The 16218-nt window shown below is 42.2% G+C and overlaps 1 protein-coding gene across 6 annotated transcripts in view; it reads left to right on the top strand.

Moving 5' to 3' along the window:
• The window catches only part of ATAD1 (ATPase family AAA domain containing 1), a 74994-nt gene extending 67164 nt beyond the window's left edge, over positions 1-7830 (top strand). For all 6 annotated transcript variants that reach the window (XM_039238537.1, XM_039238539.1, XM_039238533.1 and 3 more), the window contains 2 exons: positions 4525-4658; positions 6429-7830. In XM_039238537.1, the coding sequence (XP_039094468.1) occupies positions 4525-4658; positions 6429-6549 (255 nt within the window). In that variant the 3' untranslated portion in view covers positions 6550-7830. The remainder of the gene's footprint in view (positions 1-4524; positions 4659-6428) is intronic.
• Positions 7831-16218: the final 8388 nt, after the last annotated feature.

Below are 16218 nucleotides of genomic sequence, written 5' to 3'. Positions count from 1 at the left end.
ATCCTTCTATACATGCAAACATATGGTAGCTGTCCTTCTCTGCCTGACTGACTTCGCTCAGCGTAACACCCTCAAGTTACATCCATGTTGCTACACATGGCCAGATTTCATTCTTTTAGAAATCCTTTTAGAATGACATTTATCATAGGTATAAGGAATTTTTAGCATTCTGTTTCTTAAAGCACTAAAAATTAGTGTCCAGTTTTATGATGCAGAATAGAAATGTTCTCTGGATAATTGCTGACCCAAGACCATCTTATTTCCCACTAGCTAATATTTGTATGCTGAAGGCGTATTATTAACTTCAGTAGAATCTGAAAGAAATTAATGTAATTTTGTTAAAAAGATGACTCAAATGATACTGTTTTCCAGTCTTCTCATATTTCTTTACTGATCAGTCTTTAACACAGCTTAGTCATTGAAAACAGATAGTGTAGGGGCATCTGGGTGCCTCAGTTAAGCATCTGACTTGGTCTCAGGTAATGGTCTTGCAGTTTGTGGGTTCGAGCCCTGCGTCAGGCTCTCTGCTGTCAGCTCAGAGCCTGCTTGAGAGCCTCTGTCTCCCTCTCTCTCTGCCTCTCCCCCACTGGTGTTCATCCTCTCAAATATATACATTTAAAAAAATCTAAAACTGATAGTGTAGTGGTTTTGGCTTAAAGTTTTAAGTATGAAGGGATTAGAACTAATACAATGTGTATGTTATACAGGTGTCCTGTCTGTACTGAGGAGATTGAGTTTTTCCCCTACAAACAAATCTGAGTTTATACCTTTTCCATAATGCAGCAGTAGTAGTTACTAACAAGCATGGGCTTTGAAGACCAGCCTGAGGGCCCCACATTCTGGCTTGACCCCTCCCTACTGGGGGACCTTGGGCATATAGTGTTGAGTGTCCCTATTCCTCATTTTTCTCACTGGGAAAGTAGAGGTAATGCCAACAGTCTTATAGAATCATTTTGAGAATTTAAATGATACATGTAAAATGCTGAGAGTACCATGCTTGTGTGCCGTCCCCAGTAGATAGAGGAGATAAGTGCTCTTCCTTTAGACTGTGTTAGAAAGTCGTTCATTTTATTCCAATATTGCTCTCAGTACAAACCATAATAAGATCATGATCTGAGCTGAAACCAAGAGTTGGACCCTCAACCGACTGAGTCACTCTGATGCCCCAGAAACTCCTCATTATTTCTGAACTTTGATTTCAGTGTTCTGTTTTGGTTTTTTGTTTGTTTGTTTTTAAGAGTAGCACCTTTGGAAATCCTTTAGGATGACGTTTGTCATGGGTATAAGGAATGCCTAATGAAAACTGTTTCCATGACTTTATGGTTTATCTAATAGCTATCATTCTATAAAAAGGGTTACTTTTCGAGTATTTGCTGTGTGCCTTGCATAGTGGTGAGATATACATCATTTTTACTTAATCCTCAGTTCATCTGAAGAGCACATGCTGATACGATTTTACGTTGAGGAAACTGAAACTCAGAGACGTTCTATAAGTTGCCCAGGCTCACATAGCAAAGTATGATGGAGCCTTTCTCTTAACCAGCATGATATGCTTGCTGCCTCTGTTCATCTTCTCCCCTGGTAACTGGAATCTTCTCCTTTTAGACCTTTTGTCATACTTGTTTTGTTCATCTTTGTGACTTTATCACTGTGCCCTGCACAAGATTTGTGAGTGGTTAGAACATAGTGCAGCCCGACAAAGTATGGTCAAAAGATGGAATAGAGGTGTCGATTGTTTAAGTGAGAAAGACTCATTGTTAACGTCGCAGAGGACAGTTTGGAAGGTGGTTTTAAGTAGTTTAATTTATGGAATATTTTATATGTATATACAACCTTATATCCATCACCCAGATTTAACAGGTGATCTGAACATACTTGCTTCCCATCTCCTGCAGTCACTGGCACTGGTAGCCCGTTGTCCTGGTGGGTAGTGGAAATCCATTCCGTGGCTCTGTGTGGAGGAGCGTGTGATACATGTGCGTAGTGTGGGTTATTTTCACTCTTCCCTGAGTGTTACAGACTGTAAAGAACTTAGATTGTTGTATGTGGTTGCATATGTACATGCACACGTAGAACGAGTTGTCAGACACAAAGGAGCAGACACCTCAAAGGAAGAGAGTAGACAGGTCTGGTTATAATCAGAAGTATGACAAGTTAACGTGAACAAAGTGAAAGAAAAGCCATCGGGAACTCATTTACAGCCCTGTAACCAACAAGGGACTAATATGCAAATTATACGGTACTCCCGTGGTCAGTTCATCAGGTTTTCTGTTGTGTACGTCAGATCACAGGTGCTAACGGTAACTAGACGTTCTCACTGTCTGATACGTCAGTACGCGATACACGAGTTCACTAGAGCCTGGGACTCTTGATCTCGGGGTTGAGGGCGAGCACCACGCTGGGCGGAGAGATTACTTAAAATCTTAAAAATAACATCTCCCAGTGGATTTGTCCATCTCTCTGTGTCCTTATGTTCATTTCTGCTCTGTCTTTCAGAGCCATATTTTATTAAATTATACCAGTGCAGAATTGTTACATTTTTCTGGTGAATTATTTTTTATCATTATTTAATGGTTTCTATTCCAAATCGTGTTCTGAGAAAAAATCTATTATTCTGATAAACACAGACCTATATTACCTTTCTTTTGATTACTATTTACCTTTTATGTTCTTTCTCAGTCTTTTATTTTGAACTTTTTTTTTCTTTTCAAATGGAACATGAGGCTGTTTTATTTTCCCCTTATACAGGGTGTGACCATTCTAAACCTCAAATAGCTACAATTTTGGTTTTTTTATACAATCAGATGGGCTGTCACCAGCCTAGCCTATTTGCATTCGTGGGGATTACTGATAAACTTAGATTCCTTCTTTTTTTTCGTACTTTCCAAGTATTACGCTTTTTCTTTTTTGCCCACCCACCCCTGCTCTTGTGTTTTCTTTCCCTTTTTCCCCCTCCTTCTGCTGGTTCAGAAATTACACATTCTCTTTTTATCTTTTACTGGTACCCTTAAAATTTTTTGACATATTCCTAAAGTCCAGATTAACAGTATGTCTTCCCTCTTTCTAAGACTATAATTTTACCTCAAATGCTTCTGCATGGATGTTCCCTGTCCCACATGGTCTCGTGGCTCACGTTTTAGTTCCATGTTGTTTCTCCACCCCAAATTAAATGACTGTTACTACTGTGTGTGTGTTAAAGCTTGCTTGCTTATTTATTTATTTATTCATTTATTTAAAAACAGTTTTTGATGTTTATTTTTGAGAGAGAGACAGCATGAGCAGGGGAGAGGCAGAGAGAGAGGGAGACACAGAATCTGAAGCAGGCTCCAGGCTCTGAGCTGGCAGCACAGAGCCCGATGTGAGGCTCGAACTCAAACAGTGAGATCATGACCTGAGCCAAAGTCGGATGCCCAACCTACCGAGAGCCCCAGGCTCCCATTAAAGCTTATTTAGATTTAGTTACGCGCTTACATTTTCTTTGCTTAGCTCTGCTGCAAGCCCCACACCTACCTCCTGGGTTCACTTCTTTTATCAAAGAATATGAGATTTCTCAATATTCAACCCCCACTTTTAGAAATGAAAAGACTGGCGTTGTGCGAGGTCACAGTTGCAGAGCTGACAGTGGACCCCACTTCATCCGGCTTCCCAGTCTTCTGTACAGCTGCCAGTATTACTTAAGTAAACACTGGGGCTTCCACAGAAGCAAATGGGAATTTAATAACTCATAAAGGTGGCATTTCAGGCCAGTGGGGGACAGTAAGTATTGTTAACACAAATGGTTAGCTATGGGGGGAAGAATTCTGCTGGACCTTACCCACAATGTGTCCACAGCCCAGCTCTGGTGCAGCCTTGGGCAGTGTATTTAACCTCCCTCCAAAGGAGAATGCTGCCTGACAGGGTCAAATGAGACTAACATGCAGAGTGCTCAGTCTAATAGAAGGAAATCATTCTTGCTCATTTTCTCTTCTTAACCTACACAGAAGCCTAGTGTCATTGTACTGTCCTCAGCCTGCTGTGTGCCCAGGACAATGACCAAAATGGCTTGATTGTGTAAGCTTACGTTGAGGAGCAAGACTACTTGACGCTGAGTGCTGAGCTAGTAAACACGGAGCATTGTGGTTAGAAGGAGAGTGAGTGCCAGTTGCTAGGTTTGTTGTAATGGACCCGGGACTTGATGCAGGCTGTTTGCCAAGAATGGTGATGAATGTATCCCAGGGAAGTGTCAACTCGAGACCTTCCAGAGAGGTGCAAGGAGAGTCCGATGGCCTTTGAGTCTGTTCTTCCCTCTCACTTTGTGATCTATCTAGTAAGGCTTTATTTAGTGCTCCAGTCATAATGACAGTTAAAGACAATTAGATTTCAAAATTCCAGCTTTTATGGCTAAAGAAAATAGAAACCGAAAGTATTTTTGGATGCTTCTCCTCCTTCCTTACTATTCCATTATGCTTAACATTCTTTAAGTGGGAGAAGAGTGGATGTATCATCCTCTGTGGCACTTCTCATATTTGTTCTCACTCCTGTAAGGTGGACAGGCACGTGGACCTGCTAGAAGTCGCCCAGGAAACTGATGGCTTCTCAGGCAGTGACCTGAAGGAGATGTGCAGAGACGCCGCGCTCCTGTGTGTCCGAGAGTATGTTAATTCTACAGCAGAGGACAGGTATGATCTATTTCTCAGATCCTTTTAGAGATTTTAGGGCAGTTTCCTTTTTTTCTTTACAATAACAACTCTGCTTATGGAATAAAAGGTGAACTTGAATTAACAAACTCCCCAACTTTACAAAGTGCCTTTTCCTAAAGGGAAGTTCTGAAAGCAAGTTGGGGACGGGGTTCGTGGGGAGGCTCTGGAAGGAAGAGGAAGAAATAGAAGCTGCACATTTGCTGAAAACCCCTGCGCTGGGTCCCAGGAGGCCGACAGGAGCTCAGGCTTACTTTCTCCCAGGAGAGAGGGTTTGCTAGGGTTTCTGGACTGCTTTGCACCTGAAACTCCTAGTTTCATTTCCTGTGCCCTTCCAGGAATTTCACGTGTGAGTGTGCCGGGGGGCGCCGTTGCTGGGGTTCAGCCTTCAGTTTGTTAACAGCAGTGTATTTACTAGACACACAGTTGTCACTGGGGCAGACTTCACTTGAAGGCAGTTTCAGAGCAGAGTCTGAGAAGCCAGTTCTGTGCCCAGCTGTTGCAGCAGACACACCAGTGAACGGAATCAAGTCCACCCCATGAACTGTGTCCTGCAAGGACCTGTCCCAGAAGGCCACTCACCCTGGGCCAGCGTAACACTGCATTTAACCTCTTTTCAGAATATTGACCTTCTGACGAAGAGTTTCTGTGACTCGTAGCAAACTTGTACTCTGGGGCCTCGTTTGAATGAGTTTTCCACCTCTTGCCCTTTTTTCAGCACACACCCCACCCCACCCCACCCCACCCCCACTCCAGGGAACCTGGATGTGGCTGTTGTGAGTGTTTAATGACAGTGTGTTGCCGTAGCGAGCTTCACCAAAGGGTTTTGTTTGGTGTAGGAAGGTTAGCTGTGTTTGCACGAGTTCCGCCCCTGCCTCTGGTGCTCCCTAGGGCCCTGTTACAGGGAGGCCCACTTCGTTTCTTTGTGGCAGGATTACCCCAGCTCCCCGAACACTAATGCTGGGAATGCTTCTGACCTCTGACGGGAGCCAAGAGTTTACCTTCCAAAGGTTTTTATTCTTGCGTGTAAGATAATGAGGAGAGGAAGAAAAACAACTTAGGAATACATTTTGTGTGAATAAAGAAAGTCCTATTTTTCTGCTATCCTCAAAGCCTTTGAAAATTTTATGTCAGTATGAAGAATCTGGCTCATAGACTTAGCTTATCATAACTTTTTCCCTAATTGCTTTTTCCTAAGTGTGTGTAAATTACAAGAAGACATTATATATTGGATTTTGTTTTTCGCATTATGGAATAGGGGAGGGTTTAGGCGAGTTGGCTTTTATTAATAGCAAAGAATTTTAGTTTGTCAGATGCTAAATATGTACACGAAAATATACCCAAGAATGCTACTTTTAATTTGAGTTTTCATGGGAATAATTTTTTATTCCTTGATGGGAATTCTGCATCCATGTAGATAAAGTGCACACCTTTATCTAGTATTTTTATGTTGTGCTAATATTCTGCTTTTGGTTCTTAGTGTGAGGTGTTTGGTTTTCATGACCACATCTGGAGCACTGAGTTACAGCCAGCCTTTCAGGCCCCTCCCTCCCAGCACCCTGCACTTCTAAACATCCTCCCCGGCTTGTGTCTACACAGAGCATTCTGGAAATTCTCATGAAGCTGATAATTGTGGCTGTCCTTGGGGGTCGTAGGTGGGACAGAGACTTCATTTCTTAATCTCAGGAGGATATTTTAGGGAGATGTATTTGAAAGTCATTTGATCATCTGGCGGTTTTGTCTGTGTCTTAGCCGCGATGAAGATGAAATCCGGCCTGTGCAACAGCAGGACCTTCAGCGAGCAATTGAGAAGATGAAGAAATCCAAGGATGCAGCGTTTCAGAATGTTTTAACACATGTTTGTTTAGATTAGGAGTAAAGATCATTTGTACAGTTCAGTGTGATCTAGTTTGGTGCACTCTCTTACCATCAGTGGAAATAGAATGAAAAACATGCCATGAGAGAGTTAAATGTTCATGACACTGGTTTTATACTCTGACTCCTAAGTTATTGAGATGTAGTTGTTCTGTAAGCGGTATTACTACTCGTCAGAAATCACGAAGAGAAACAATCTAAGCCAGCCGGAGTGGGAGCTTGCATCTGACCTCTGTTGCCGTGCGCTGCAGCCTCAGAACATCTAAGCTGGTCTTAAAGTAACAAACGGTTTGTCGAATCGTTCGTGAGAAATGGGGATGTGGGTAAGTGCTGGTTTCTCCATATGTGAGTGAGTGAGTGTGTGTGTGTGAGAGTGTGTGTATATGTGTATTAAATGTATATATTCACACATTTTATATTGATATTCTGTAGATATGTTTGAATACGGAAACTTTTTTTTACCCCAACTACTGAATCAAAAAGTACCAAATAGTGTAGAGCAAAACTAAGATTTATGGTCGTGTGTGAAGGTACAGTGATTCAGCCATTTTCAGCTGTCACTTGTTTCTGCTTTTAAGTTGAATATTTCTCCACAGTGGGATAGTTGGAATCCGCCACATCTCTGTGTCAGATGGGGCTCCACTATTAGCTTGTTGGATAATCCAATAAAAATACTTGATCAGTGATCAGCATGGAGTGGTTGTCAGGCATTTGGGTGATCAACACTGATTTCAGCTCTTTCTGTAAGCACACTGAGCAGAGACCTGTTTTAAATTGACATACATAAACGTGGAAGGAATAGCCTTTCCAATGGCTTTGAAAAACTACAGTGCCATGCAGTACACGTATGTGACTTTCCTTCATTTAATGTAACCTAATTCTGTTGTAACCATGGTTTTGTAATGTCATTTTAAAGTTATATGTTTTTTAATTATGGTCCAATATAATTTGGTCACCAGAAATGAAATGATAGTTTAAAACAAGTAGCTGTTGCTAGATGTGCTAAAAATATTCATTTTGTAACTTTGATTTTAAAGTTTTCTTAGCATATTATAAATTGTGCCCTAGTTAGTACAGATACATATGTCTGAGTCCCCATATTGTATCCGTAGTCATTTGATGCTGTGTGCCCTCCATAGGAAACATTTTTTTTTGTCTAGAATTCCACTAACCAGAATTCTGTTATAAGCCCTTAAACACACCGCATGAGGAAAATGGCACAATGTGGTCTTGAGGTGCCTTCTGTAAACCATCTGAAAGATTAAATTATGCTCCGTATGTTTTTGTTTTTATTGTATTTCTTTGAAACTCTCAGTCTATATTCATGAGACATTGGAGTAATTTATTTGATAGTAAGTCTCTCACTCGAACCTGTTGGGGAGTTTATTTGGTTGTGTGAGTAGTAGGCAGGTAGAGGTTGCAGGAAGCAAGTTTCGAAAATTGTGAAAATTGACTGCAAAACATAAGATACCAAAAATAAAGTTTCATCTCCCATTTTTAATAACTATATTATACAGCTATTTTATAATAAAGAGGTCTCTCTTTATTAATTTTTCTCCACTTGGTCTTCTTCCAAAGTTACATAAAATTTTCTGGGGTTTACTTGCGTTTGGAGTGTTTTACCTTGCTGTGTAGCTTTCATACTTTGGTAGTGTGCAGTGTTGTATCTGATCATTATTATTTGCCTTAGGTCTGATTTCAGTAATCCTTTAATCTCATGGCAGACTGGTATAAAAAAAAAAAGGTGGTTTGTCTCTCATGTCCTTTCTTTTTGTCTTTTCTTAAATTTAGAATATCCAATAGTATAGTTACTAAGTTTATCATGGTTTTAATCACCAAGTGAAGTTAATCACATGGATCGTGACTCATTCAGACATCTTAGAGCCTAAAGTAATTGAGGAACCTTTTTAATGTCATTTTGAAGAACTTTTAGTGTCACAGAATCTGTGCTCGCTGTATACATGCATTTGACACAGGTCACTGGGCTCCAGGTTCCCAGGTATCCCCTTGGCGGCAGTTACATGCACTGGACATGGTTGGACGGCTCCCTGTGGATATTCAGGTGGTTAATCCAGGCTCCCCGTGAACTGACTCTGTGCCCGCTCACTAATCCCCTAACTTCTCGAAGCCTCTGCTTCTACACAGTGGAGCAGCAGTGGCGCCCTCCTAAGGGGTGGTGTGAGGAGATGATGCATGTGAGGCACTCGGCCCCAGCCCCAGAGCAGTTCTCCCTCAAATGTGGGCTGTCACCACGGTAGTCTTACTACTTTGACACACTGATGTGCATATTGTTGGCCAGGCTGGATTTTTGAGCATTCTCTACGTTTACTCCACTTGCAGAATCCCTAGGCCTGTCCTCTAGGGACTCAGATAGAAATGATCGCCTGTGTGATATTTCTCTGACACCCTCATCGCTGGAAGACTGCTGGTGAGTCTGATGTGTCTCAGACTATTCCCTGGCCTTTTTGTGTAGAGTTTAAGAGCTCGATATTTGAGGCAATTCAGTATCTTCTTTATGATTTCCTTTGCTTCTACCACTCAGCTTCCAAATGCAGGACAACCCAGAACCCGCCGTGCTATTAAGAGCTGGGTTGGGTTAATAGAAATATCCCACATGGATCATAATAACCTAACATTACTAAGTAGCTGTACCATAAAGGTTTTGGTTCCAGGAGGGTGTTCCAAGAGGATGGCTCCAGGAGGGTGTTCCAGGAGGGTGGCTCAAGCCTTGAGTGCGTCCCTTGTTGATAGGGTTGTTTTGTTTTGTTTTTTTTTTAACTGAAATTGTGTCATTTGTAGACAAATGTTCCAACTTTCTTCTGGATAAAGAAACTAAAGCAGATGATATTTATCTTTTAGCTTTTCTCAGGGTCAGAATATTGAATAGAATTCTAATATGCTGAGCATATGTCCTGACCTTAAAGCCGTAGAATCGTTCTATGTAGAGCTGATACATCTTCAGAAGCCCTTCATTATTAAATTTGTTGTAGATTGAGCCATCAAACAGTCTACTAATCTTGTCAAAAGTTAAGGCTCTGTCTACATGTGTCGGTGGAATTTATGCCCTACTCACCAGGCCATGAAATTCCTGAGAAGATGTAAATGAGATCGGACCTAAACACAATCACTTAGTCATGTGGGTAAGCACAAAACATCCTTAGTAACACTGGTGTAAAGACTAATGACACATAAGGTCTCATTACTAAATCACTCGACTGGGGGCACCTGGTGGCTCAGTTAAGTGTCCAGCTCTTGATTTCGGCTCAGGTCATGATCTCATGGTTTGTGGGCTCAAGCCCCATGTCAGGCTCCACCTGATAGCACTTGGGATGCTCTCTCCCTCCCTCTCTCTGCACATGTTCTCTCTCTCTCTCAAAATAAATAAACTTTGGGTTTTGAAATAAGTTGCAGTGAATAATGTTCATGCTGGTGTGGAATGTGTCAAGGACACATGTTTGTGAGTCATGATAGTTCAGCTTTAAAACTAGAGCCAAAGCTCTAGTTAAATAATTACTGACATGGAAAACTTAGGGAACTGAGAGTAGAACAGTATTGTATTCCAAAGATAGATAGCTTTGAGAAATTCTAGGAATGGCCAAGATACTCAAATGGGGGATTGTGATACATCATCTAGTAAAACAAATTCCTGGGGTGCTTGGGTGGCTCAGTCAGTTGAGCATCCAACTTTTGACTTCAGCTCAGGTCATGATCCCAAGGTTATGAGATTGATCCCCATGGCAGGCTCTGGGCTGAGCAAAGATCTGCTTGGGATTCTCGCTCTCACTCTCTCCCTCTGTCTCTCTCTCAAAACATATCCTTGCAGACACATCTGAGGGAGACCGGGATTGTCTACTGGGCCATAGTCCTGGTCTTGTAAAGAGTACCATTTAGGGCTCTACTGCAGACAACCAAACAGCTGACATGAATTCAATGAAGAATTCATTTGAAGGATATGGGGGAGCTCAGGAGCTCAAAAAAAAAAAAGTAAAACACTGGACTTAGAGAGCATCTGGCTCTTGATTTCAACTCAGGTCACCATCTCATGGTTTGTGGATTTGAGCAGATCTATTCAAGAATCTTGCGTGGGATTCCCTCTCCTTCTCTGTCCTTCCCTCATGCTTGCTTGCTCTCAAAATAAATTTAAAAAAAAAAAAAAAAAAAAGACTTAGAGGACAGAAAGCTCCAGAAGTTTTTTAACTAGAATTGTTCAAGAATCTTGCTTTTATTCCTCCACTAGATTAAATGAATTCCATTTATCTTTAAATTGTCCCATTCTTGAGTCCTGGAAGTAGGCGTGCAAACCCAAATCAAAGTCCCTGTCAGTAGCCATGGAGCTTTGTGAGAACAAGCCCCCAGGGACCCTGGCTTAAATGGCTTGAGGATGAGGATCTGGATGTACCACCTCTTCAAGACTAAACGCAACAGACAGGGCTTCAACCAGAGAAAAGTGAGTATTGTGGAGAAGGTGGCTGGACAAGAAAGGACACAGGGACATGCCGAATGACGATGGTCCTATAACTCAAGGGGGCCGCCGATGCTGTGTGCACAGCCTGCAGGGACAGCTCGCTCTGGTCCCATGCGCTCTACCCCGTGGTGCTGGAGTGCCGCTTGGCTTATCCAGCATTTTAGCTGGGTGTCCCCTTGAAGTTGTTACCAATTTTGTTCCAGATAATGGATCTAAAAAGAACACTGGAGACAGGATAATGTTGGGTTTTGTTGTATTTCTAAGGAATGCAGACCTCTTCTTCTGGTGGGCAGTTCCTTGAAGGCCTGTTCATCCCGATCCCAGGGCACAGGCACACCATGTCTGGGGCGTAGCTTTCCTAAGATGGGTTGGCCGGGCTTAGGCCACCCCCTGCCCTCTCCTGCAGCAGCCTTTTGATCTTAGCGGTATTGGAGCAGGGAGGGCGTGGAGGTGCAAGATTCAGATGTTTGTGTCTCTGTGGACTCAGTTCTCACGGGATCCTGGCATCCGGCCACCATGAGGACGCACAAGACTCTAGACCCTCTTTCACCATTTGCTCTGCAAGGTCCCAGGAAGGGAGATCATCTGGCCAGGCAGTTTTTTATCTTTTTTTTTTAATCTTTATTTATTTTGGGAAGAAAGAGACAGTGTGAGCAGAAGAGGGGCAGAGAGAGAGGGAGACACAGAATCCGAAGCAGGCTCCAGGCTCCAAACTAACAGCACAGAGCCCAACGCAGGGCTCTAGCTCATGGACAATAAGATGATGATCTGAGCCAAAGTCAGACGCTTAGCTGATTGAGCCCCCCAGGCACCCCCAGGTAGTTTGTGAAGGTGATGTGTTTGTAGCTTTCAGTCAGTATTGTGAGTCTTGTGAATTCTCACCCATGCAAAGCCTCTGCATCTAAGGCAGGCCCACTCTTCTGTACACTGCCTCCAGACTCCTGAGTCTACTCCCCCAGGTATACACAAGGACCCAGGTGTCCGTGCACCCCTGAGCGGCTTTTCTGGAAGGCAGTTGGTGAAGAATCCTTGTAGCCACTGTTCTTTGTGAGTCTTGTGGAAAAACACTACTTTTATTTTGCCCGGCTTTTTTTCTTGCTGCTTTGGGAGTGAAGGTCTTTCATGCCCTCCTGCATTCTACCAGAATTATAAGTCATGTGAAGTTCATTTCCACCTTTACAGGTTTCAATCCCAGCTGTGAAACTTTTATATATTAATAATATGGCATTGTAGTCTTGGGCAAAAATCTGTTTCTTTGAGCTTCTGTTCCCTTATCTGTAAATAGGACTCATAATGTGAGCCTCCTGGGATTGTGTTAAGAACCCTGTGGAAATGCTTTGGAAGTTAGGACGTGAATATGACTGCAGGTCATCGTGGGCTTAGGGTTACCCACTCCCAGGCCTCCATCTCCTTGTCTGCATGGTGATGGACATGCTGAAACAGTTTTACGTTCGCATCCCAGCTCGCTAAACCACATACTGTGGCAGCAGTGGCCATATTGGTAGACAGATTCAGGTCCCTCAGCATTGCTGACCTGACCATCAGGGGCTCCTGAATGGGAAAGCCTTGTCAGCTACTGAAGGCTGTCAGTCTTGGTGAACACACTTGCTCTAACAGGCACAAATTAAAAAAAACACCAACAGATAGGAGGGTCAGAGACACTTGCGTGTGCTGGTGTTTGTGTACTAGACCTGTTACCTTCCTTAACTCGGCTGGAGCTGTAGGCTCTCTTGGTGGTTGTTTACTTTGAATACCCAAAGATCTAGTGCTTTATAGACTTCCTTTTACCTTCTGAGTATAGGATGGGGGATACAACCTCTTCACTGGTTCGTGGAATCAATGTCTTCCATACCTGTAGGTTTTCCTTGGTAAATACACGTGAAGAAGCCAATCTCTTAAGTAGTTCGAAATTCCAGGTCAGTGTTGGAGTTGTTTTTCATGCAGGTAGTCCATCATTATTTCAACCTAGGCTGGGCTGAATTTTGCCTTTGAACTATTTATGGAAAGCAGGCTTATGAAATAAACATAAATCAAGATTTTTCGTTCCACATAAGCATGTACAGTGCATTACGGTTTGTACAAACTGTCACATTTTGTGAACGAAGTGCACAGCAGGTTTAAACTTCTGGAAATAAACCCCAACCCAGCTGTATTTAATAACTTGGTACCAAGTAAAGTTTACTTTACCATGTAAAGAACTTTAGCGTGTATTATGGATACCAGCAATCATACATACGTATGATAACATTAAAATAGCTGTGTCAGAATAAACTCAAAATGGATGAAAGACCTAAATGTAAGATAGGAAGCCATCAAAATCCTTTAGGAGAAAGCAGGCAAAAACCTCTTTGACCTTGGCTGCAGCAACTTCTTAACACATCTCCGGAGGCAAGGGAAACAAAAGCAAAAATGAACTATTGGCACCTCGTCAAGATAAAAAGCTTCTGCACAGAGAAGTAAACAAACAACGAAACTAAAAGGCAACCAACAGAATGGGAGAAGGTATTTGCAAACGACCTATCAGATAAAGGGGTGGTATCCAAAATCTATAAAGAACTTATCAAACTCATACCCAAAAAGCAATCCATTGAAGAAATGGGCAAGAGACATGAAGAGACACATGTGCAAAGAAGACATCCAGATGGCCGACACATGAAAAAATGTTCAGTATCACTCATCATCATGGAAATACAAATCCAAACCACAATGAGATACCACCTCAGACCTGTCACAACTAACATTAACTAACTCAAGGCAACAACAAGTGTTGGCGAGGATGTGGAAAAAGAGGATCTCTTTTGCATTGCTCGTAGGAATGCAGACTGGTACAGCCACTCTGGAAGTATGGAGGTTCTTCAAAAAATTAAAAATAGAACTGCCCTACGACCAGCAATTACACTGCTAGGTATTTATCCAAGGGATACAGGAATGCTGTTTTGAAGGAGCACATGCCCCCCGCCCCAAAGTTTAAAGCAGCGCTATTGACAATAACCAAAGTATGGAAAGAGCCCAAATGTCCATCGATGGATGAATGGATAAAGAAGATGTGGTATATGTATACAATGGAATATTACTCAGCAATCAAAAGGAATGAAATCTTGCCATTTGCAACTATGTGGATGGAACCAGATGTTACTATGCTAAGTGAAATTAGTCCAAGAAAGACAAATATCATACGACTTCACTCATATGAGGACTTTAAGATACAAAACAGATGAACATAAGGGAAGGGAAGCAAAAATAATGAGACTCTTAAATATAGAGAACAAACATAGGGTTACTGGAGGCGTTGTGGGAGGGGGGGATGGGCTAAATGGGTAAGGAGCATAAGGAATCTACTCCTGAAATCATTGTTGCACTATGTGCTAACTAACATGGATGTAAATAAAATAAATTGTAAAAATTGTCAAAAAACAACAAAAAACCTGCCTGTGACTTACATGTTTGAAAATGATAAAACTGTATTACTTTCAAAAGCATTCCATAATTAAGTATCTTACTCATGGAGACTGGCCTTCCCTGCAATTAATCCAAATTAAGAGGTCTACGGGAAGGGTAATAGGCTGGGGCAGGGGTGGGGGCGGTGGGGGACGGTACAAGAGATTAACCATTGTTACAAGAGGTAAACGGTTGGTGAACTCCTCATCTCCCTGGAGAAGGCTGGGGGCAGTCCCCATAGAAAAGTAAGATTTGTATATTGTGGCTAATAAATCTCCTAACTCTAGCCAATGACCTATTTATGTTTGGTTATATCAATAAAGTTCCATAGTAAGTTTTTTCATTAAAATAATTTCCAACATAAGCAGAAAAGCCAGGCATTCTTCTGGCATGTGTATTAGCCAGCTGCTTATATCGTTCTGAGCATTCAGGGCCCATTAATGGTTAATATTCATCAAAGAACTAAGTGCATCTGAGGGAGACGAAAAATAAGTCATTTTCATTACTTATGTATGGCTCATTCTTGATGCATTTTGGTAATGAGGAAATGCTTAAATAATGGAAACCTGTATCAAAATCTCAGGCGAAAGCTGCACTATTATTGCTGCATCCAAACTTCAGATGTAAGAGCAGTTGGTTGGTCTGGTGCTCATCTAATTTCTGGTCACTGGCTGTCAGGGCAGTCTGAAGATCAGTGCCAGATCTGAAAGCCATGTGACAGACAGGAGGAGAACAAAGAAAAAACAAACTCCAGCTTAGAGTTCTCAAGTAACCAAGATCTGTTTCTTCATGCAAGCGGGATGGGTTGGAAGGAAATCTTGCAGTCTGAGTGTTGATGTACAGTACAGCCTTGGTTTGCGAGCATAATTTGTTCCGGAAACGCGCTTGTAATCCAAAGCACTTGCATATCAAAGTAAATATCCCCATAAGAAATAATGGAAACTCAGATGATTGTTCCACAACCCAAAAACATTCATATAAAAATGATTACAATACTGTAATATAATACAGAATGACAAAGAAAATACAAAATATCAAGAAAAAGAAATCAGCCTGCACTTACCTGGTTTTACCTTTGAAAACCTTGTGGCTGGTGTGAAGGAGACAGGAGAGAGGAGGGTTATTGTGTAGGACAACTTTCACTATCACTAACGGAATCACTGCTGTTGACTTGAATCTTTTTCTGCATGGGAGCCACTGTATATGCTTGCACGGATGCTGACTGCAGTGCAGTATTGATAAACTCTTGTCATGTACTGTATTTCATGTAACTGGCAATAAGGCAGCAGGGGAAAGGGTCTCTATTGTAGGCAGCCTCACCTAGAATTGAGCAAAGCATTCCTAAGCTCACTCTTGTCTGGAAAAGCAAAGGACTGTCCATAGGCGCTTCGAAGTGACAGAAAATACACCAGTGCCAGTTGTGGGCACCTCCCAGTTCTGAAAAATCCCTGATTTCTGCCAAACACCACAGCCTGAGACCGAGCATGGGAGGTGATCACTCATAATCCCACAGGGAGGGAGGGAGAGAGAGAGAGAAGGAGAGAACCACCATTGGCTCAGTTGCGGTCATGTGACATTCAGTGTCCAGAACTCCTCATGTGGCAAGACATCGTTCATTTATAAAGTTAAAATATATTATAAATGTTTGCTTTTTGGGGGACTAGGTTGGCTCAGTCTGTTGAGCATCTGACTTCTGCTCAGGTTATGATCTCACTGCTTGTGGATCGATCCGAGCCCTGCATCGGGCTCTGGGCTGACAGCTCG

The sequence above is a fragment of the Hyaena hyaena genome, unplaced genomic scaffold, assembly GCF_003009895.1.
Source record: "Hyaena hyaena isolate Hyena2069 unplaced genomic scaffold, ASM300989v1 scaffold_141, whole genome shotgun sequence".
NCBI lineage: Eukaryota > Metazoa > Chordata > Mammalia > Carnivora > Hyaenidae > Hyaena > Hyaena hyaena.
This window is presented reverse-complemented; position numbering and strand designations above follow the sequence as displayed.